Source organism: Felis catus, chromosome A1 (assembly GCF_018350175.1).
Source record: "Felis catus isolate Fca126 chromosome A1, F.catus_Fca126_mat1.0, whole genome shotgun sequence".
Lineage (NCBI taxonomy): Eukaryota > Metazoa > Chordata > Mammalia > Carnivora > Felidae > Felis > Felis catus.
Genome location: NC_058368.1, coordinates 19,935,038 through 19,958,580, shown reverse-complemented (window position 1 = coordinate 19,958,580; position 23,543 = coordinate 19,935,038). Strand labels below are relative to the sequence as shown.

Sequence of the window (23,543 nt, the reverse complement as noted above, 5' to 3'; positions counted from 1 at the left end):
CCCTCTTTTACTTTATATTTAACAAAATGTAGGCTATCGTGGTAACTACAGGCTGACTTTAGGAACCAAGAACAAATCAGATGATTGACTCCGAATTTTTAACCTAGTTTTTTTTTTTCCCAATAAAATTCCAAAGAAGCACAAATGACATGCTTTCCTGTCTATTTGATTTGTGTAGCACAAAAATGAAGATGGACATTTGTTTGAGGGTTTTATTGATTTTGTCGGGGTCTCTCACTCTTTTAATTTGAACTCAGGGGAGCTGAACTCCTCTTTGGAAGAATCTGCTGACTTCATCCTTCTAGGTATTCCTTTTTGGTCGTGGACCTTTCCCATTTAACATGGTCTCAACACGTCCAAAAGAGAACTCTTGATTCTGGCTCTTCCTTGGCCTCCCTCCCCCAACTCCATCTTGTCTCCTCTAGCTGCTCTAGACAACTATCTAGGAATTATCCTTGATTCCTTTTTTTCTTCTTTCACATGCTATACCCAATCCATCAACAAATTCATCAGCTCTGTACCCTCAAGCCAACTGCTTCTCACCTCCTCCGCGGCTACCTTCCGGTCTAGCCACCATCAGCCCTTGCCTGAACTACATCAGTAGCTTTCTAAATGGACCCCCAGCTCCTACTCTTCTGTCCCTACAACCACTCTCCACAGAGCAGCCAGAGTGATTTTTAAATGTACATTTATTTTTATGAGGTACTACATTTCCATGGTTCCAAATTCGACATACTACAAAAGAACATATGCCCGGAGAAGTCTTGTATCCATTCCTGCATTTCTCACCCCGACCCTCTAATGATAATCATTTCCATTGGTGTCTTTTTCTTTTTCTTTTCTTTTTTTTTAATCCTTCTTGGGTTTTTTAGGCAAATGCAAACATATGCAAAAATATCTCCTAACTTATTACACAAAAGGTAGCCTACCAGAGACATTGTTCTATACCGTTCTATATCTTGCTTTCTTTCACTTATCAACACATCCTACAACTCTTTCCATATCAGTACACAGAGACCTTCCTTGTCTGTTTCCACAGCGGCAGGCCATCCCATCATTGTTAAACCAGGCCCCCTCTGCTGCACATCACAACTGGGTCCTTTTTTGGCTGTTACAAGAAATGCAACAGTAAAAACCTCACACACGTGTCATTTCATACATGTGGTGATGCACCCATGGGATGGGATCACAGGAATACAACTGCAAGGTCATATATTTTACAGTATTTGCCAGTGTCAAAATGACAATTTTAGACATAAATCCGATTGTCACTTCCCTTGCTTAAAGGCCCCCCAAAATTCCCAGTACTGATGAAAATGAAAACCACTGAGAGCCACAAGACCCTCCCTAATCTGTCCTTTGTCTGCTTCTTCAATATCACCCACATCTTTCCCTCTCTTGCACTACAGACTAAGCACACGGGCCTTCTTTCATTAATCTCAAAAAATTCTATAGCTTTTGCAAGATGTGCAATTTCTCTTTGTAGTTGATTTGCATTATATTTGTACTATATTGTCAAATATGTATAAAAATGCAGTCATCAGCTGGAGACCTGACAAAGGAGCTGATCCCGAAGGGGAGAATCAATGCTCATGTTTAATGGAGCTGGATATTTGAGTGGGGTTCATAAGCCGTCATTTGATAAGTAAACATTTCTAGGTTATGATGACTCTTACTCTCCTACTCAACTTCAAACCTCAGGAATTCAGATCATGAATACTGAGATAATGAGGATGCTCTATCCTTCTGTAGCTGTGTGACTGTGGTCCCAGGCACGTAAAGCCTAAACCCATAGAGAAACACAACATGGCTGGGAAAGAGGACTGGGCTGGATGTTACTAGCGCTGCGTTTTGCTGCAGATTCTGCCGGAAAGCTGTCAGGTCCTCAGCGAGCCACTCCACCCTTCCCTGCCTCATTTTACTTGTATAAGAAGGAAGAAAATGGAATTAATTCATCATCATTATTGTCACCCTTTTCACTCCCTAGGGATTCTTTTCATTAACCCCACCCCCTCATTTTCATAATGTATTGAGAAATTTTGTCTACTAAAAATTATGTTAGCAATGTAATTATGTTGCCATGTTCGTAGTTCATTGTTAACATGTTCATATTCATTGTTAATTTATCAAGGATATATAGAGCTTTCAATTCTGCTTGGCATTAAGTAATCAACTGACATTAGTTGAGTTGATATAATACTTTCCAAAGCAAAGAAACTTCATATTTTAATTTGCCTCAATGGCTTTACCTTGTTTAATCCCTAAGAATTAAGAGGCTGCAGGTTGGGAATCTCTGGTCCCTAATGACAATAAGTTTCCTTACAAGTCAGGGGTCAATGTTAAATATATGATCATTGAGTGCAGAGATGTTTTATTTTTTTTTTTTAAACGTTTATTTATTTTTGAGACAGAGAGAGACAGAGCATGAACGGGGAAGGGCCAGAGAGAGAGGGAGACACAGAATCTGAAACAGGCTCCAGGCTCTGAGCTGTCAGCACAGAGCCCCCAACGCGGGGCTCAAACTCACGGACTGTGAGATCGTGACCTGAGTCAAAGTCGGATGCTTAACCGACTGAGCCACCCAGGCGCCCCGCGTGCAGAGATGTTTTTAGATGGTACCTCACAGAGCCCTGGAGCTCAGCAGAGTGGCTCAGAACAGAAACAAGGATGGAGAAGGACAAGGTGAAGCAAGGGGTCTAAAGGTCTCCAAACCTATTTTATTTGGAGTAGCCCCACTTTTTTCTGTTACATATTGGGTTCTAAGACTTTGTTTGAAGAATGGGTTTTAACTATTAAAAACAGTTTGAGAAATACGACAATCAAACTTTATTGCATACATGAGGATAATGAAGCCTAGAAAATGTAAATAAAATTTGCCCAAGGTTACAAGAGCTAATTAATGGCAAAATACTCATTCAGTCAGTCCACAAATATTTATTGAACACAGTGGAAATAAAAATTATAAACATGAAATTTTGATTCAGTCTTGGTCTAAAAGCAATCTGTGGGTCACCATGGTGTTTGATCAGAAGCATCAGGATGAGGGGCGCCTGGGTGGCTCAGGCAGTTGAGCGTACAACTCTTGATTTCAGCTCAGGTCACGATCTCATGGTTTCGTCAGTTCGAGCCCTACATCGGGCTATGCACTGACAGAGTGGAGTCTGCTTGGGATATTTCTCTCTCTCTCTCTCTCTCTCTCTCTCTCTCTCTCTCTCTCTCTCTCAGAATAAATAGACATTAAAAAAAAGAAGCATCAGGATGAAAGAATCTTATTTTCATAAACTGACAGAGAGTTGACATTACTGTATGTTATAACTATGTATATTACTGCATGTTACTACTGTTCAGTAGGACAAGGAAGAAAGGGCAGGAAAGTATCTGCATTCTGGCAACCAAAGGACTACAGTGAAGAAAGAGCCCTCTTAGGAGACAGGCCAGGTTGGGTAAAGGTCTTACTTCACTTTGTATCCACAGTTTATATCAAAGAACCCCTGTGCCTGATTGTCACGCTACTGCTCTTTGGTGTTTATACAAGACGAGCCGAGAGCCCTGCCTCTTCAAGAGTATCTGTGAGGTTTTTGTTTTAGTTCCCAGATGAAGCATGTGATTACCACTAAACTTGGAAAAACCTGAGGCTATGGGAAATGTGTTCATTTAATCTATACAATACGTTTGTAAAAGTCAATTGGTTGAGTTTGTCCAACTTAAACTAATTCACTGGCTTTCTGATAACTTACCCATGCCTGGGTACTGGATATGTTCTAGCTGTGGTTCTAGCTTTCTCCTTGCAGAGTATTTGAAATAAAGGGTGTCTTCAGTAGATTAGGATACAAATATAACACAAAGCCTCATTCTTAGCACTCAAGAGCCAGGCACTCTTCTAGACAGTGAGGACAGAGCAATGAACACGTGAGAAAAGTCTCCTGCTTCTGTGGACCAGCATGGGTTCTCATGATTATTTCAGGCCCAACACTGTTACTGCTACACTGTGCAAAGTTGAAGATTCAGTCTACTGTCTTGCAAATACTTGCCATAACAGAGTGGCTTAGATGGCTTCCACATTATTTATTCATTTATTTAACAAATATTTATTGAGTAGCTTCTGTTACCAGACTCTCTGTGCTAAGTGCTGGGCATCCTGAAATGAATTAGTTCTCAAGGTGCTCACGGACCTATGGGAGCATAGACTTGTAAACAAATCTCAAACCAGCATAATCACAACAGTGGAAGAGGAACAAGGTATAGATGAACCACACCGCATCAGTGGATTAACTCCCTCTGGCATGATTTCCAAACTCAGATTTCAAAGGTTAACAGAAGCTCCCCGGGCAAATCAAGGATGGTAAGAATGGGAATGGCATAGGGAAAGAGGCAGAGACCAGAGCACGTGCATATCCTGAGAACCATGTGCTATTTGGAACCAAAGGAGTCTGAAGTACAAGGTAGACAGGTGGCAGGAAATTGAGAGCATCTTTATCTAATGGTTTCTGTTTCCTCTGTGAGTTAAGAGAGACAGCATTTTTTGAGAATAAAGAAGGCAGAGACTGGTTAGGAAGTCTGAAAGGAAATTTATTTATTTAAAATTTTTTGTGTTTATTTATTTATTGAGAGAGAGAGAAGGAAAGAAAGAAATCTCAAGCAGGTTCTGTGCTGACAGCGCAGAGCCTGACATGGGGCTCGAAATCATGAGCTGTGAAATCACGACCTATGCTGAAACCAAGAGTGGGACGCTTAACCGACTGAGCCCCCCAGGCGCTCCTTGAAAGGAGGTTTAAAAGAGCTGCTGAATTGTTCATAAAATAGAAAGGATTGGGGGGAGAAACCCTAAAGGCCAGGAAAAAATGTAGGCAATGATATGTACTGATACGAGAAGACCTGTAAGATATATCATTTAGTGACTAAAAGGTAAGATGCAGAACAATGTGTGCTAATTTAACTTTTCTGTAACACATAGTAGGAAATTGAAAAATATTTCCTTCTGTGCATAAAATATCTTGGGAAGAAAGCATGAGAAAGCAATAATTGTGGTTGCCCACAGGGAGAGAAGCCAGATGGCCAGGGTGCAAGGTGATGGGACACACTTTGCACTGTATACTTTTGAATTTTGAACCACAGAATGTATTATTTATTTAAAAATTAAATTAAAAGTGAAATCACTTGGGGCGCCTGGGTGGCTCAGTCGGTTAAGCATCCGACTTCGGCTCAGGTCATGATCTCACAGTTCGTGAGTTCGAACCCCACAATGGGCCTCTGTGCTGACAGCTCGGAGCCTGGAGCCTGCTTCAGATTCTGTGTCTCCCCCTCTCTCTGTCCCTCCCCTGCTTGTGCACGCTCTCTCTCTCAAAAATAAATAAACATTAAAAAAAAAAAGTGAAATCTCTTAAAATGTCTTTAGGAGATAAAGAAGAATAATTTCTGAGGGCAATGGAAGATAAAACTAAATTTTGGCCTCATGGCTATGTTTCTCTGGAAACGTGTGCTTAAGCTAACTTGGGGAACTGCAAATGGAAATAATCATTTTCATTAGCGTTCCTATTCAGGAAAGATGAGTTGGGTAAGTCACAGGTATCAGGGCTTCAAAGTACAGAAAAACCTGACCAAGGTTGCTGGGCTGGCCTCTTACTCTCAGGGTCTCCAACCACAGCTTCTTCAGCATAGGAGCAACACTGCTTTGGTTACATCAAAGCAACACCTAAAAAGGATTCCAAGTCCTTTGTCCTGCTGGTTAGGGTAAAACCCAATGGGTACAAAGTGAGTTAACACAGAACTCTGCCCTTCGGGACCTGGGAAGTTAAAAGGACTTGTATTTGTTACTTAATACATAAACACATAATGAACAAAACTGACTTTTGTCTGTGGATTGTCGAATCACGTTGTCTCAGACACATACCCTTTTATCTCTAACCAAATTATAAAGGAACGTTCTGGCTGTTCAACAATGAGCCTGTGAAGTACTGGCTGCACCCAGACAATGTCAGGCAATGGTGATACAAGGAGGGCCAAACCACAGTCCGTGGGGCCTGGGGCCACCCAAGGGAGTGAAGGAGAGAGACACAAAGTGCACTTTAGGGGCATCTGGGTGGCTCAGTCAGTTAAGCATCCTACTCTTGGTTTCGGCTTGGGTCATGATCACGTGGTTTGTGGGTTCAAGCCCCGCATCTGGCTCTGTACTGACAGTGTGGGAGCCTGCTCGGGATTCTCTGTCTCCTCTCTCTCTCTCTCTGCCCCTCCCCTGCTCGCGTGCCCTCCCTCTCTCTCTTTCGAAGATAAATAAACTTAAAAAATGATGGAAAAGAATTTCGTTTTTTTAAAAAAGAGCACTTCAGAATAAAATGTAACATTGCCTGGAAGGAGTTAGGGAAGGGCTTCATTGAGGGTAAGAGATGCAACCCAAGTCCTAAATGAGTTGAAGTTGAAGGAGGATGAGAAGGACATTTCAGGCAAAGAGGGTAGAGTGTGAGAGGCAGCAGAGCTCAGAATAACACGATGTGTTCTTGGGACACCAAGCAGCGTGATTTGAGTATGGCGTCAGATGCTTCTTGGGGAGTGGCAAGCTTCAGGGCTGGAAAGGCAGGTTTGAACAGGGTTATGAAGTGCCTTACGGGCCAGGCTGACAAGTTTAGACTTTGTCATGTGAGAACTACCTTGTTCTCAGTCGACATGCTGAGAGGTCAGTATTTCGCCATTAACGCCTAACCATCCTTCTGTTGGCTTCTAGATTCTTGTTTGAGGTAGAATAAGGCTGTGGAAGACAGGTTTGTAAACTTAGTGTTACCTTCCCCATTCTTCCTTTTTATTCTTCTCCCACAACTAACCAAGTATCCAAGTCTGTCACTATTCTGTCATTTTCTTTGTTGTTTCTCAGATCAATGATTCAGTAAGTGTTTACCCATGACAAGTACTGGGCTAAAGGCCTTATATACATCGTCTTATTGAATCCTCAAAATGGTCCTATGAGGTCATGTTCTAGTCAGGGTTCTTGAGAGCAAATGGCAGGTAACTTAAACAGAAGAGGAATTAACTGGAGAGGTGGTGGGCAACTCACACAGCCCATAGGAAGGTAGAGGACTGGGTTCAGGGCAGAGCCAAGGGAAGAAGCAGAGCATGAAACTGAGATCCTACTTCAGTAACAATTTCTGAGGACGTGTTCCACCATGTCTCTGGATTCTTCTTCTTTTCTTAAAGTAAGCTCCATGCCCACTGTGAGTCAAGAGTCACATGCTTTAGGGGCGCCTGGGTGGCTCAGTCGGTTGAGCGTCCAACTTCGGCTCAGGTCGTGATCTCGTGGCTCATGAGTTCGAGCCCCGCGTCGGGCTCTGTGCTGACAGCTCGAAGCCTGGAGCCTGCTTCCGATTCTGTGTCTCCCTCTCTCTCTGCCCCTTCCCTGCTCATGCTCTGTTTCTCTCTCTCGAAAATAAATAAACATTAAAAAAAAAATTTAAAAAAAAAAGTCACATGCTCTAACGACTGAGCCAGCCGTTAGATTCTGGATTCTAATCTCTGGATTCTAATCTCAGCAGAGAGAGCTCAAAGATTCTCACACTGACTGCAGTGTCTTTGCATCACTATTCTGCAGTATAGACAGACAGGCGGGTGGGCACCAACTGGTCCTACTCAGAGCATGTGCCGATCGATGCCCTAGATGCAAGGGCCTGGTGGGAGAAGCAGGTTCCCCTGCGTGTCTTCCCCCTACATTGGGATTCACTCAGATTTGCTTAGGAAGGACGTTCAAATACTGGACAGCAAAAACAACAAGCACCCGCAAGTGCATTTTCCAGATAAAGGAACAGACCCAGAGCAGGTAGGTTAGTTACCCAAGTAACACAGCCAGTCAGTGGAGCCAGGATGGGTGCCCAAATCAGTTTTGTCTGCAAGGCCCACGCTATTATGCAACCTACTGCATCGCCTTCTCTAAGCCATTCCAACTCTATTTCACAGCCCACACGGCAGTCCAGGCGCCCATCACCTCGTTTGCATTACCGCCTCCTACCTGGTCTCCCTGATTTGTGCTTTCCCATCTCAGTTCATTCTCTACAGAGTTGCTAAGACAATATTTTTTGAGTGCCAACTACATCATGTCAGCCTCTTGTTCGAAAACCCGTGACTCACCCCTTCAAGAGCCTTTCCTGACTAATATCATTCCATACTGATCACTCCCTCAGTAATCAGTCAAATAATGTTGCCGCAGTGCTATCACAGATGTATAATTTATACTACACTATCATATACTTATTCATGGTCTCTAGCTGTTACATTTATATGTGACTTCACTTAGGTCACAGAGCCTCTCTTCTGCTGCTTTTATGACTCTAATGACAGATACTGGCATCTACTACAGCAAATGTCTTTTCATTTTTGAATCCCAGGGTCCTCCAGAATACTTGCATTACTATAATCAATGTTATTATTTGCAGACCACTTATCATTTGTGAATTCATTATTAGCTACCCTGAAATTTTGCAAGGCCTTCTTATGTTTCTCAGTGACACGTGTTTGTGCCCTACCAAAACTAAGTGTGTTAAAAACAATTGCTGATAAGGACGATCATTCCACTTCCTTTTTTGGAAATGTTCAATTCTTTACTCCACCCCTTAGAGATACTAGGAGTTGAGGAAAGGTAAAAGATGGTATTCTTTTTTTGGAGCTGTAAGGTGAAAGGAAATACTATTTAGAGCAAGCTTTCCCTTTTTTGGTTAGGAATAATAAAATTATCACAGCATGGAACATAACATGGAAGTAGGTAATCTGGTTGGCCAGGTTTCCAGCTTGAGGTTCATATAGGAAAGCCTGTTGTCTGGTGCCTGAACTGCCTTCATAGTTGGAGGGTGCTTTTGGAAACTAATAATGACTTGGACACTCAAGGACCTTTACATTGCCTCTCAACCAGGACCAAGAAGGCCAAGAACCAGAGTGACTCAGGCAATTCGCCTTCTGTTTCTTTTGCTCCTGGCTCCATTTACTTTTTTTGAGGATCTGTCTCTTTCTTGAGGTTAGACATCAGAGGAGGTCACACCTCCACACAGAGCACGTAAGTAGGTCATCAACAGGTGGTGATCAATCTCTAGTAGAATTAACAAAACTCAGAATTTATTTAAAGGATACTCATATATGCTCTGGTCATTTTATAAATGTCAAAAGTAAGGATTACAAAAAAGAGGGTTTCTGTACTCAAGAACTTAACTGTCTATTGGGGGGAGATAAATCTATCAAACAAAGAATCCATGAGCAACGAGTAAGGCAATAAATTTAGTTTGTACTGGGTATAAGAATGGTACACAGAAGGACTTAATCCACTGTTTGGGAAGAGGGAGCCTGAAAGATCTTACAGAGGGTGAAATGCTTCGTCTGGAGTTGAGAGCAGAGTAGGAGTTTGCCAGACAGATCAAATGGGGAAAGAATATCTCAGAAAGAGAAAAGAGAGCTATACCATGGGATGAAAGGCCTAGAGAGTCATAAGTAATTTGGATTCTGAAGATGCTTATTCTGCATCCGTTCTCTCCTTCCCTCCACATTTCCCAGCCACGGGTTGAATATAATGGACCTTATTCCCAGCTCCAAGGATGGGTCTTGATCGGCCTTAGGCAGTCAGTGGAATCCATTCTTTTGTTGTAGCTGGTTCTCAGAGAAGTGTGTCATCCAAGCCTAAGCAAATCAGCCATGGCATTCCTCAGAGATGTTAGGTCAGGGCTGGATATGTCCAAACAGAAAGAAGTCCAGGATTTTGGTTTGATGGTTAGGAGAAGAGATGCATTCACATGGAAGAGAAAGCATGTCAACCTGAGAGCTACTGGTTTCTATTTTGCTACCTCCAGGAGAGCCAACCAGTGGATAAGGATGTCGCATAGAGTGGGGGGATGCCACAGAAATGGAGCCAATGAGCTGACCCACCTCTGACCAGGTAAGTGGAAGCTGGTATTCCCTTCGTGGTTTAAAAGATCAAGTAGAATTTCATGTTACTCACAACTAAAAGCATTTTACCTGATGCAGTGTCACTGGAGGTGAGGTTGAGGGGGTAGAAAGTGGGAAATGGATTGTAGAGGTAGGCATGAGCCAGGTGATGAGTCTAGTTTCAATTCTAGAGACACAGAAAGCTCTTAGAGGGTGTAGGCTATGCTAGGGAGTAAAATGAGTTTTAGAAAGAATGCTCTAGCAGCAATGAGAAGGATGGCTTGGAGAGAGCAAGGCGGGGGCAGTGAGGCCAGTGGCAGAACGGCACCACATTGTCACGGTGTTCATCATTCCACTCAGGGGTGCAGCTTTTAGCTCCGTTTTGCACCAACCTCAAAAGAGAATCAGCTTTTTGAAAATACTTAATCTGTGAACAGACGATAAAGGCTATAGATTCTTTAGGATTTCATATCCTGGAAATAAAAATGTATGTTTGAGAAGCCCACAGAACACTTCAAGGGATTTAACGTAGTGATCAAAGTTTGGGTTATACTGTTAGAGCTATCATTAATATCTTGGCCTCTTTCTGTTTCTTTTCAGGACTTTGAATTTGTTCTATCCTCCCTCTTTACTCATTTTATTTATTTGTCAATACAGTCTTTTCCCCTTTTTCCCCTATTGCTTGAGGTTTTTTTTGGTTTCTCCCTTCCACTGAAACAGAAAGGCAGTTCAAGAGAAAGGCTAATGTTGATTTGGTTAGCACAAAAGCCCTTTCCCCATGGTATCTTATCTGATTCCAACTAATTTTACTCAAGAGGAGGCACCTTTGGTAACAAACCCTTGTCCCGATCTCTCTGGCCTCCAGTATTAGCTGCCATGTAAATTGTGTTGATAGGAAAAACATGCTTCTAGGATCCATTTTACCAGAAGCTGTTCTGCAAAGACATTAAGATTCAATTAATCTTTCTACTTCCTTGTCATTACTGAGCTCCCTCTTCATGCTTTGCACTGGGCTTGATACCAGGGGGTAGTTCAACAGAAGAGGAAAGCTGTCTCCGCTTAAAAAGGGCTTATGGTATAGATTCTGAGGATGGGGAAATGCTTTTCCTAAAACCATGTCAATGAGGCCTAAGCATATACTACAGGTGGCTCGTCTGGAAGATGGCTGCATTGTGTTGATCCTTGAAGTGTATGAGAAACTTTTAAAAGTATCATCAGATAGCCAAAGAGTGTCAGATACAATTCTGCCAGGACTCCAGTGACAACATTAGAATTTTGGTCATTAACCATGCCCTTCCATCAAGGTCTTTGAGATACAGATGATCTCATTCTTTGTTTACAGAATCATTTATTTCCCTCGTGTATATAATTTTAGGTGGAAAATGGAACCCAAAACAGGCACAGGTAGAAAAAAATGTGGTATCCCCCCAAAGTTGCCACAAAATACAAAATGTCCATTCCTCAGTAAAGTAACTGTAGTTATGTATGGGAGTTAGAGACCGATTCCTTCCACATGGATTAATCATTTTGCCTAGATGGCAATATATTTCACCCCTCCTCCCATCTCATTATTTTGTATGGATAACATTCATTCCTCACAGGTCCCATTTAATTCCTTCATACATTCTATTTAACATTATTTGTGAAAAAGATTTAGAGCAGAACCAACTACATCGGCAGAACCTGAGCATAGCCCTGACCTTTACTTTAAAACCAAAAGCTTCTCACACCAGCTCCTCTACCTGTTCACTGTGCTCAGAGCCAGTGGCCCTCCAATAATGAAATCAAGACATGGGTCAAATTGAGCTCTATCCTTAAATTCACAAGAGTCATATTTAGTACCTAGCTTATTCCCTGGAACACAGCAGGCACCAATTTTCTAGAAGAAAGAATGAGGGAAGATAGTGTCTATGGAATTGTGAGCAGGTCTGAGTTTCCTGAAGCTGAACCAAGGATTCTAATAGATTTAAGACATTTGAATGGTAAACTGAGGAATTTATGTTTTCATTTATGCCTGCATCCAACAAACATTTTTTTGAGAGCTACTTTGTTCTAGGAATAGTATACCCACTTCTTCTTGACAAAATGTACTTGAGATTCCTCTGCTCTTGGTTTGCTTAGGGGCAGATCATCAGTCACAGTCCCTGCCTCTCACTTCAGCTCAATCCAGGGCTTAGGGTATGGGTGGGTCTGCAGTGGCATGAATATTATTAATAAAGACAAAGCAAAGAAGGAACAGAAACATAAACCCCCTTCCTCCTTCTCTTTTTTTCTGCCACTATTTCACCTTGTCACCATTTCCCTAAGGCTGGTTTCTATTCTTACTTCATCCTACCCTGCCTTCCTAGTTCCTCTTCAGAAAATTCCAGAATTCATTTCCTCTGAAATATAGATGAACCTAACTGGTGGGAATTCATAATGGCGCAGCCACTTTAGAAGACAGATTGGCAGTTTCTTACAGAAATAAACATACTCTTCCCCATACAATCCAACAAATGGGCTCTTTGGTATTTACCCAAAGGAATTGGAAACTTATGTCCACACAAAAACCTGAACACAGATATTTATAGCAGCTTTATCTAAAATTGCGGAAAAGTGGGAATATCCAAGATGGCCTTCAGCAGGTGAATGGATAAACAAAACAATGATACCTACAGACAATGGAATATTACTCAGCACTACAAACAAATGAGCTATCAATCCATGAAAGGGCATGGGTGACACTTAAAAGCATGTTACTAAATGAAAGAAGCCAATCTGAAAAGTCTACACCCTGTGTAATCCCAACGATATGACATTCTGGAAAAGGCAAAACTATGGGAACAATAAAAAGATCGGTAATTGCCAGGGGCCTGGGAGAGAGGGACAAATAGGCAGAACACAGAGGATTTTTAGGGCAGTGTAATTATTCTATATGGTATTATTATCATGGATACATGTCATTATACATTTGTCTAAACACATAGAACTCACAACTCAAAGAGTGAACCCTAGGGAAAACAATGGACTTCGGGTGGTAAAGATGTATCAGTGCAGGTTCACTGATTGTTACAAATGTACCAGTCTGGTGGGAGATGTGGATCAAGGGGAAAACTATCCATGTGTGGGGGCAGGGGGTATATAGGAACTCTCTGTACTTTCCAGTCAATTTTACTGTGAACCTAAGACTGCTCTTAAAAAAAAAAAGTCTATTTAAAAAATATGTAGATACAGATATAGATACCTAGATGAACCTTACTTAATACCTTTGTATACATGAAAACCTACTGTTAGCTCAAGCCTGCCCAGACCAGAGAGGAGTGAGAGGAAGATTAAGGGGAAAGCTTTGCAAAAGCCTCGTGCTTGATTCTGGCACAGGTGAGTAGGGCAAAAAGTCACAGGCAGTGAGTGTTCTGTTACTCAATGGACTGCACATACAAAAAGGCATTAGTCTGATCAGAAACAACAGATGTTACCAGTGGAAGAACAAGCAGCCTGTCTAGTCTCTCATGCTGGGGAAGAAAAGGGAGGGGGAGATGTGCCCCATAGTTGGAGGCCCAGCCCTCTGTACCACTCATCACTTTTCCTGCACCCTTCCGTTGGATTCCTAGATCTGGCTTCCCAGACTAGACTAGAAACAAGGATCACCTGCTTTAGAATCACCTGAAACTTTATAAAAATTCATATTCTCAGACCAAGCTCCTAGAAAACCAAATCCAGTTGTTCAGGGATAGGGTCCAGGGCTCTGCATTTTCAAAAAGCTCCCAAGGCATTCTGATGGGCAGCTGGGCTTCAATGCCACAGAACCTTGCTGCTGAGGAGACCCTTGTACCTGCTACCAGGAAGAGAAGGAGAAATTGCATACTAAGCCTTTCTCTTGGATACCAATTACTCACCTGTTGGCTTTACCATATTGGTATTACCATCTGCCTGTTTTGTGTATTCTCCCAAGGATCATCCCATCCCAGGAATTAGGGTAAGGTCCAGATTCCAGTGTTTCCATTACACTCTAATGGAAAAGAGTTAAATTCAGACTTGCCTGTCTTTCTTTCTACTCAATCATTTGACAAATACTTACAGCATTCCTCCTAATGGGCCAGCTATGATTCTGGGGGCTGGGAATACAATGATGAACAGGCAGGTAATGTCCTTTTTCTCCTGGTGCTTCTCTTCTAGAAGATGGAGAACTAAGAAATAAATAAGAAACAAAGATTATTTGGGGCAGAAGTGAGGACTGGAAAACAAAACAGCATGATATGACAGTGAGTGTTATAAGGAGGTGGGGTATGTTAGAGGTGGGAGGGTAACACTCTTTAGACTGAAGCCTCAGTGGTGAGAAGCAAGTATCCCACTGCAAAGGACACCATCAGGAAGAAGGTTGGTGTTTCTGGGATTTTCTAAGCCAGGGCTTAGAGAGTATCGAACAGGAGGAGAGGTGAGGTTGGAGAAGCATTATCCCAAATGCAATGGTAAGCCACTGACAGACTTAAAGCAGAGGAGTAATGTGATCTGGCTTATGTTTTAAAACACAATCCTTTGGTCACTGTGATAAAAATAGATTAAATAGATGAAAAGAGTTTGGGGTGGGTGAGGGAAGGGTTCAAGAGAAGAAGCAGGGAAAGCAGGTAGGTTACTTTGATAGTAGAGGCCAGAGCATATGGTGACTCGGACTGGGGTAGAGGTGATATAAGTGGGAAAATTCAAGACCTACTCTGGAGGCAGAGCTGATGAGTTTATGGTTTGGAAAGGAGTTGTGAGGAAAAGAGAAGAATCAAGGATGACTCTTAGGAACTCAGTTTTTAACCATTGGGTGAGTGGTGTGGTAGATTTGAAGATACTATTTGGGAATGCTTGAAACACCTATTAAATGGTTAATTGACAAAGTGGAGTGGCATTAGATATATGAGTTTGGAGTTGAGGAGCATAAGAATAGTATTTAAAACCATTGTGGTAGGCTGAATAATGGTCCCCCAAATATGTCCATGTCCTAATACCTGGAACCCTGAAGGACCTATTGTGCATGAAGGCACTTAAAATATGTCTTTTGTAGCTCTCACATAACACCCAAGGTAGGTATTATTATCTTCCACTTAATAGATTGGGAACCTGAGGCTCAGAGAAGTGGAATGCCTTGTTCCAGGTCCCCAAACTGGAAAATACCTGTCTCATTTTCTAGTGCCTTACAGAATTTCTGCAAAGATGGGAGGCGGTAAAGAGTTGTACTGTGTGCTTTGAGACAGGTCCTTGGCTGCCAAAAACCTGCATAAGAAATGCAGTTCTACGAGGCCTGTCATTTCTTTGCCCTGCTCTACCATATTATTTTTCTAACCTCCAGAGCCCTTGCTAGCCCAGTCACACCACATGACCACTCTTCAGCTAGTTTGTTAACTCTGGGAGGGCTTAGTAGGGTCATCAAATAATGAACGACCCCACATGCCAGGCCCTGTGCCAGGCACCTAACATTCATTCAATAATCACAGTAACTCTCTCCATTGTCTCTGGAGCAAGCCAGAAAGGCTGAATTACTGGCGAATGGAAAGAAGACAGGGCCAGGAGTAGGAGAGGGAGACTGGGTTCAAGTCCGGGGGTGTGGTGGGGGCACAGCCCTAACTGGGAGCTAAAGTAATCTTGGGCTAGTAACTTAGTCATTTAAGAAAAACCAGTTAGATGATACTGCAGATGATCTCTAAACTCCCTCAAAAATGCGTATACGAGAGATTCTCTTCTTTCCCCACCCTCGGGCTCTACTATTATAGGAAACAATCTTAACCACCTGCTCAGCCCTGGGATGCTCTTCAATTTCCTCCATAGAGATCAGTCCGGGCCGCGACTCAGTTAATTGCCTGGGTCGGTGCCGGGCTCCCCAGTCCAGGAGCGCTGAGAAGTGGGCAATAGGTTATTCCAGAAGGGAGACGAGGCTCCGAAAAACTACAACTCCCAGGAGCCCTTGGGCTGCCACTCGGCAGCCTGGGCCTGGTGCATGCTGGGAGCAGTAAATGGCCTCCCGTCGCGGTAGGCTCATTGTTATGGAAGCTCAGAACAGGTAACCCTTACGTACGCCCAGTCACGTCCCAACTAGTTCAGCTTCTTTCCTTCCTGCAAGCTTCTTCTCTTTCCGGCCTCGTCCAGGCCCACTTTTCCCCGCTCCACTCCGCCCCCTTTTTATAAATTTTGGAGGGGGCGGGGCCTCTGGCAAGCGCGTTCCCGGGGGGTTTACACGCGCGTTCACGGGAGATTAGAAAGGGAGGGGATTACAGATTGGAGGTGGAAGGCGGCGAGTCTAGGAGACCGCAGATAATGGAAGGCGCATGCGTTCCAGGGGCGGTGCTGCGAGGCTTCGGGAATTCAGTAGGGGCGGGGCGGAAATGGGCTGGTGGGCTGGCGCACGCGTATTGGGCCGCCAACGTCCCGCCTCCTTTTTTAGGTTTCCTCACCTCCTCCACCACGCTTCCGGAAGTGCCGCCGCCCTCGCGCCCACCAGCGGCCACCCCCTGCGGCAGGCCCCGCCCCCTACCGGCTCCGCCCCCCAGCTCTCCGCCCCCTCCTCCGGTGGTGGCGCCGGCTTGCAACCCGGGTCGTGGTGGTTTCGTTGCCCGAAGCCGGGAGCGCGGAGTCGTTCCCGGAGCGCGGCCAGGCTATGATCGCTGGTCCCCGGCGTCCCGCTCCGGCCAACCAGAGTCCCTGTCTCAGCTTGTGCCCGTGCCTGAGCGGTCTCCTCAGCCCAGCTCCGCGGTGCGGTTGGCGGCGGCGGCGCCCGGCGCGCCCCCTCCTCCGATGGCGGCGGAGATCCAGCCCAAGCCGCTGACCCGCAAGCCCATCCTGCTGCAGCGGGTCGAGGGGTCCCAGGAGGTGGTGAATATGGCCGTGATCGTGCCCAAGGAGGAGGGCGTCATCAGCGTCTCGGAGGACAGGTACGGACCGCCGCCCCTCGGCCGCTAGGAGGGGCGGGACGGGCCGGCGGTCCCGGAGCCCGCGTCCCGGGCTGTGCCTTCACATCGGTGCAAGTGTAGACATACTCCCCCAAGTTTTTATTATAATGGGCATCCTGGTGATGCTGGTGTCCAGCTGCGCGCCGCCGCCGCTGCGTGGCTCTGGGAAGCGGAGACCAGACAGCGGCTTGCGCTCTGGCCTTGCCCGGGGCTGGTGGCGCAGGCCGGGCCAGGGTGGCCCTTGGACTAACGGTGCGCCGGCCACTGGACCTTGGTCCAGCCCTAAGGACAGAAGGGGGAGAGGGAGGAGCCGCCCAGCCCTTCAGGAGTGTGCGTGGGGAGGATGCTCCGAGAGCCTTTGCTAGATAACTAAGGGTTTTTGAGTACTCTGATACAGTTCTTAAGGGCTCCAGACTGAGAAAGTAAATGCCACTCCCTTCTCCCGGACAGTCCCACTGAATCCAGATCTCCCATACATCTTACACTGAACTCAATGAATATTGCAAGTTGTGAAAAGAGTATAACTTTGGGCTTCTGAACGAAAGGAGAGGTGCCTTCTCTTCTTTGGTCTCCTTATTTCTTCGAGCTCAAGGGGAAGCGCCTAGAACTAACTTGCAAGGGACCATGCTGCAAATAGCTCTTGAGTTCCTTCCCTTTGCCTGCTTCCTTTCTTTTTGCCTAATTTTGCTTAATTTGCAGAAGTGGAGCCAGTTGTTCTGCCTTTAATATTTTCTCTTGTTTTTCAGACAATAGCATTTTCGCTTTAACTTAATTCATTTAATATGCCAAAATTAGGCTGATGGAGCTGATTTCCACAGGAATGCTGCCCGACTATAGTAATTATGGTATTTATCTGGAAGTATTGCTTCGATAATACCAACTAGCATTCTAAAAAATGTGACACTATAGAGGTATATGACAAGGGGCTTTTCCTTAAAACGGTAGTTAGGTGAATTTTTTTTTTTTTTTTTTTTTTTTTTTAGATTTTCTTATGTTGAGGTAGAGAATTGTTTTCTTGGTGACCAGTACAATTACAGTTGGAGGCAGGGGTAAAGCAACAGTATTGGTTACTGTCTTTATAGTCATTTCAGCACTTTGCATACAGTACGGTCTCAAAAATATTTGCCTGATAGATCTATTCATATGATAGGTTCCTCAATATAACTAGGATGAGTATATTAATGACACGTACTTGTCTACATCATACTCCATACAAAAGGTGTTCCATTCATTTCCTATGTGGATCTAATGGGAAAAATTGTAAACATACACCAAGGCGAGCAGTCTGCATTGAACAGAATAAATACATTCTGAAGTGGAGTACGTGGATTAAAAACCTTTTGACATTCACAAAGAAGTTTATGAGGGTTTAATTTTTGGATAGAGGCAAAATTCTATTAAGGAGATTGCTTCTGGACCTAGAAATTTTTTGTTGCAGAATTGTTTTTAAAGGAATATATTGACATCATTTTCCAGTTTATGACGGCTATGGATGAAGAACTGCTCAACCTAATTGCTGTAGGAAATTCATGAATAAGTTTGTTGAATCAAGTAAAAGAAGGAAAAAAGTTGGTTAAACCTAAGTTCCTTTGATATTAGTTTTTAAAAAAAAATTTTTTAACGTTTTTATTTATTTTTGAGACAGAGAGAGACAGAGCATGAGCAGGGGAGGGGAAGAGAGAGAGGGAGACACAGAATCCGAAGCAGGCTCCAGGCTCTGAGCTCGATGCAGGGCTCGAACTCACAGACCGTGAGATCATGACCTGAGCCGAAGTCGGACGCTCAACCGACTGACTGAGCCACCCAGGCGCCCCTATTCCTTTGATATTAGTTTTAAAACTTTTTGCTTTGATTGATAGTTTGGCAGTGGAGGTAAGTTTTCAGTTTTTGATTTTGTTACTGTTTTTAAGAGTTCAAAGGGATCTTGGAGGTTATTTGCTCTAACAGCTTCATTTTATGGATGGGAAGATTTAGGCCAGAGAATTTACCTGCCCAACCTGGTGAGCAGGCCTAGTCCTCAGGCTTCTGCTTCCCATGTTAGTGTGTTATCTTGAAGGGAACAGGGTTAGTGGGATGCATTTCAAGGTATTTAGAAGAACTAAAGTAGCATATATGAGAGAAACTGAAAGATAAATTTCATTTCAGGATAGGTCAAAAGAAATGTGATGTGTAGCTATATAGTAGCTTAATTTTTATGTTTTAGTTTATAGGGTAAATCATAGGAATTATTATTATAGGGTTACTGCTAAATAAATAAGGCCCACCTGTAAGTCCAGAATTATTCTTTCTTTTATTTTTTTTTACTTTTTTTTTTTAACATTTATTTATTTTTGAGACAGAGAGAGACAGAGCATGAACAGGGGAGGGTCAGAGAGAGAGGGAGACACAGAATCTGAAACAGGCTCCAGGCTCTGAGCTGTCAGCACAGAGCCCGACGCGGGGCTCGAACTCACAGACCGTGAGATCATGACCTGAGCCGAAGTCGGACGCTTAACCGACCGAGCCACCCAGGCGCCCCAGTCCAGAATTATTCTTTACGTGTGTTTTATTAATATTCAGATTGACAAACCTGTGTTTCTGTGCTCATGGGTGACAATAACTTTGTTATTTAGAGCTCAGTTTTGATTATTGTTTTCATTAGAAGAGAATTGATCTGTATTCTTTCCAGAATCCACTGTCAGTGCCATTTGACATAATGCTGAAGTTATGAAGATAGAATATTGATTTTCATCAAAACCTACAAAGCCATTTCCTTTAGCTATTCTGCTTTAGCTAGAAACTAATAGTTTTCATTCCTGAACTGTAAGGTTAAACCACAAATAATGTTGTGTCCTGAATGGCCGTGTCCTGGAAATTTTTTGAAACCTGGTTTCCCTTTTGACCTATGACTCCAGATAGCCCTTATCTAACCTTTGAAAACACTTAACATTTTCTATTTTAAACAGTATCGTAGATACTTATGGTCCCTTCATCTTCTCCATAGTTTCCCTAAGGTGCTATGTGTGTCTTACTCGTTGTAGTATCTTTACGGCCTAGCAAATTGCCTGATCCATGGAAGGCCCCCAGACATTTGCTGTGTATCAGTGACTGATAACATTTTGATTGTTGTTCCTGAGAGCATAGCGTCTTAACTGTTGTTGGCACTTAGTTGATATTTATCGAATGACTTTTATGACAACCTATGAAAGCCCTGTGTGGACGAATGTACACTTGTGGGAAAAGGATTGCACTGGATGGATGGTCTTTAGGATACCTTAAAACTCTGGAAGTCCACGCGTTGCTTCATTCATTCCATCAACAAACATTTAAGTTTCTGTTGTGTTCCAAACACACGTGCAGACTCCATTGGGTGAAATGGCAAGATCGTTTGCAGATACAATTCAGTGGGGGGTAAGTTTTAGAAGATAATAAAACAAAACCACAGCCTCTAAGATTTAGTACTGAAAGGAGAATTTTCAGGTGGGAAAGAGTGGCTGGACTCCACAGCCCTTATTGTCCCTGCATTTTACCTTCTTTTGGAGGATTCTTTCACTTGCATTGCATTACCATGTTCATGCTACTGCTGCTGTCAGTAGTGGGCTGATAGTATTCTAATCTTCAGGCCAAATCTGCAGTTTTTTTGATAAAAACCCTCACCCTCCGTTCATCTTAGCACAGTTAGAACAGTCTGGAACTTTCCTGGATACCAAGGAAGGAATATAAGAAATATATAAACAATCTGATTTTCAAGTTTAGATTTGTGGGGCTGTCATAACATAGGACCTGTTCTTGGAACTCACTGGCCATTTCTGGGTCTATCTTTGCTTTGAGAATAGCCGGATTCTATGTCTGGGGGACTTAGCTACCTTTGGTACTTTGGGTTCCTCGTGAGTCAGCTGCTTTCTGAACTATCTTTTCTGAGTAGATGCCATTTTAACATTCCTTGCTTCGGAGCTTCCTACAAGGCATCTTAGCTCCATGTTGGTTAACACTCATGTAGCCTGCAGCTTACCAGGGGCTCCCTTGTCTGGTCACACAGCCTCTTCTTCAATGATGAAGGCCAGGAGAGACCTCTCTCCGGGTGGGACCCAGCCCCATCTAGACTTTTATGTTTGTAGGTTTCTTTATATGCGTATTTTAACACAAGTCAACAATTTTGGCATTCATATAGAGAGTTTTAGTAACTCTAGGTAGTTGCTATTGGGCTGTTATAGGAAGCTGTTCTTTCCCTAGGAGTCTGTACCTTTGCGGTGGGTTAGGGACGGGGGAGGGGGGTCCCGTTTTTTATCTCTGTATTAGGAAATGTGCCGAAGATAGGTACAGTGTCCTCTGTGTTTGCCACAGAATCTCCTCTGCTTGTGGTGGTTAGAAAAAAGGAGTGCTCCTGCGGATGGGTCTTGTAGGATGAGTAGGAGTTCATGTGGAAAAGTGAGGGTAGAGGAAAGAGCATTGTAGGTAGAGGGGGAAAAGAAAACTCCCATTCACTGAGAAGCACTCGAATGGACTGGTTAAGAGTGTAGATTCAGGAGCCAGTCAGCTTGAATTCAGAACTTAGCTCTGAGTGATTTGAGGAATCTGGAAAATTGGTTTCTCCAAAGGAGTCACTATGAGTGGAACTTTCTAAAACCTTTGGGGACAAGAATTTGAAATTATTTTCTGGATAAAAAGATCTGAGGGTGTGGTGGTGGCGTGTCGGAGAGGACGCTCTGTGGGGAGGGGACACTGTAGGGGATGAGGGTAATGAGGGGACTGTGGGGGGAACTACCACCTGATATTCTAACTTTATTCAGGACTCATTTATGCAGCACAGTTAGCAGTGTTCTCTATAATCCTTAAGGGAGACAGAACCCCCCCAATGGTGAAGGAGTCAGATTTTTAGGACATCTGGTCCCTAGTGCCTAGCATAATGCAGTGTGTGTTCATTGAAGGAATTAGAAATGACTGACGGATCACCAGTTTGGAATGAAATGAGCCTGAAGAGGTGGTGAGTTTCCAGAGCAAAGATACTTGAGTTGAGCTTGAGAGAAATTTAGTAGTTTGCTTTCAGCCAGAACAGTGTAGCAGGGGATGGGGATTGGGAGGGACTGGGACAAGAGATGGGTTGGATTTTGTTTTTTTTTTTTTAAATCTCTAAGACTTTTTTTTTTTTTTTTTTTTAACTCTGAACTACTCGATTCTAAGTGGTCATGACTAGTTGACTGTTGAAAAGATATATTAAAATTTCATTTCATTTTATAAATACTCATGCTGTTGGTTGATGTATCATTGGTTTTTACCATTCTGAAATCGCGCTGTCTCAGATTTCTGGTTGAAACCATTGTTTCACTAATACTTACACCTTGGCTCAGTTCACCTGAGCTCCTAGTAGAGTTTTATGTACCATGTACTTCATAACACTTGCATAAAAAAATAGCTTTGAAAATGCAAATCAAAGTTTTCCCGCAGTGTAAGCATAGTTCTGAAGGTTGAGGAGTTCTTAAGAGTGAAGGTGTGAGGTCATTAAAGTCGACAAAATTAGAACCCATCTACACTAATTTTTGAGTGTGTCATGTCTCTATTTAATGGCATAAAATTAATAAACTTTCAACTCTGCACTTGAGACTCCTCACTTGGCAGTAATAATTGCTGGTTTCAAGGCCCCCAAATGGGAATTTACCCCATGTGATTGTTGAAAATCAGACCTTTATGCCGAATTCAGAGCATGAGGCAGTCTTTTTGCCAGCAGATCTGTCTGGAAACAGGCTGCCTCTGTGTCTTGAAAGGTCAGAATACAGATTGACTTTTTAAGAAAAGATCACTATTGGGAAGGCTTGTTTAAGGAGGCTTAGCTCTCCAGTGACCCCAGAGCTCCTGATGGTTCTGAATTTCCTACTTAATTTATGCAGTTCAACCAGATTTTGTCCAGGACCTCAAAGGTCTTAATCAGGGTACATTCATCTGGATATTGCGGGGCAGTGGAAAATTCTCACGCTCCTACAATGAGGGATTCTTGGATTGTGAAATCCTGACCAACTAACTGTCTTATACCTCAAGTGTGACTAAACTTACTTTGAAAAAGAAAAGCAGGTAAAAATCATAGGATGTTGGTAGCTGGAAGAGGCTGAAAAAGGAAATACTACTTTTACTTGCATAGCGTCTTTCCCTGGCTCTGTTTTCACTTTGAATTTGGCTTTGAGGGGGAAACATTTTCTATTTGTTTTTGAGAATCAACTTGATGTCATGAAAAAGTTAACAGTTTTGGGGAAGTTAAAACACAGTGGCATTTAGAAATCAGTAAATGAATTGTGATTTAAGACTATTTCAAGTAGTGATCTGTTGATATCTATAGCAATAAACTAAATTATATACAGTATATACTTACCTGAAAAGAAAGTGGCTATCAAGCCAAGGTTTTCTTCTTAACTATGGTTTCAGAATAGAAGGACTTCAAAAGCAGGTAATGCTTGTTTATTTTTATTTCTTTTTTTTTTTTTTTTACATTTTATTTATTTTTGAGAGAGACAGAGTACAAGTGGGGGAGGGGCAGAGAGAGAGAGAGGGAGAGAGGGAGGCAGAATTCGAATAAGGCTCCAGGCTGTGAGCTGTCAGCACAGAGCCTGATGTGGAGCTCGAACTCACAAACTGAGAGATCATGACCTACCCAAAGTCGGACGCTTAACTGACGGAGCCACCCAGGGGCCCCTATTTTTATTTCAATAGGTCTTCCAAGGAGATGCCACAATTAACCTAAACAATTTCCTGACACAGAAAAAATAACTTTGCTTGTGC

At 43.1% G+C, this 23,543-nt stretch overlaps 2 protein-coding genes across 5 annotated transcripts in view; one reads left to right on the top strand and one right to left on the bottom strand.

Moving 5' to 3' along the window:
- Nucleotides 1–15,790, bottom strand: part of LOC102900676 — a 90,856-nt gene extending 75,066 nt beyond the window's left edge. For all 3 annotated transcript variants that reach the window (XM_045052578.1, XM_045052580.1, XM_045052583.1), the window contains exons 1-2: nt 15,641–15,790; nt 13,946–14,054 (exon numbers count right to left, since the gene is read on the bottom strand). The gene's annotated coding sequence lies outside the window, so the exon portion shown is untranslated. The remainder of the gene's footprint in view (nt 1–13,945; nt 14,055–15,640) is intronic.
- Nucleotides 15,791–15,848: 58 nt separating this feature from the next.
- The window catches only part of WDFY2 (WD repeat and FYVE domain containing 2), a 184,720-nt gene continuing 177,025 nt past the window's right edge, over nt 15,849–23,543 (top strand). The window contains exon 1 of one of the 2 annotated variants that reach the window (XM_045052567.1): nt 15,849–15,910. In XM_045052567.1, the coding sequence (XP_044908502.1) occupies nt 15,864–15,910 (47 nt within the window). In that variant the 5' untranslated portion in view covers nt 15,849–15,863. Of the gene's footprint in view, nt 15,911–16,333; nt 16,779–23,543 lie in introns of those variants that run through there. The other variant, XM_045052569.1, reaches the window with a different exon arrangement.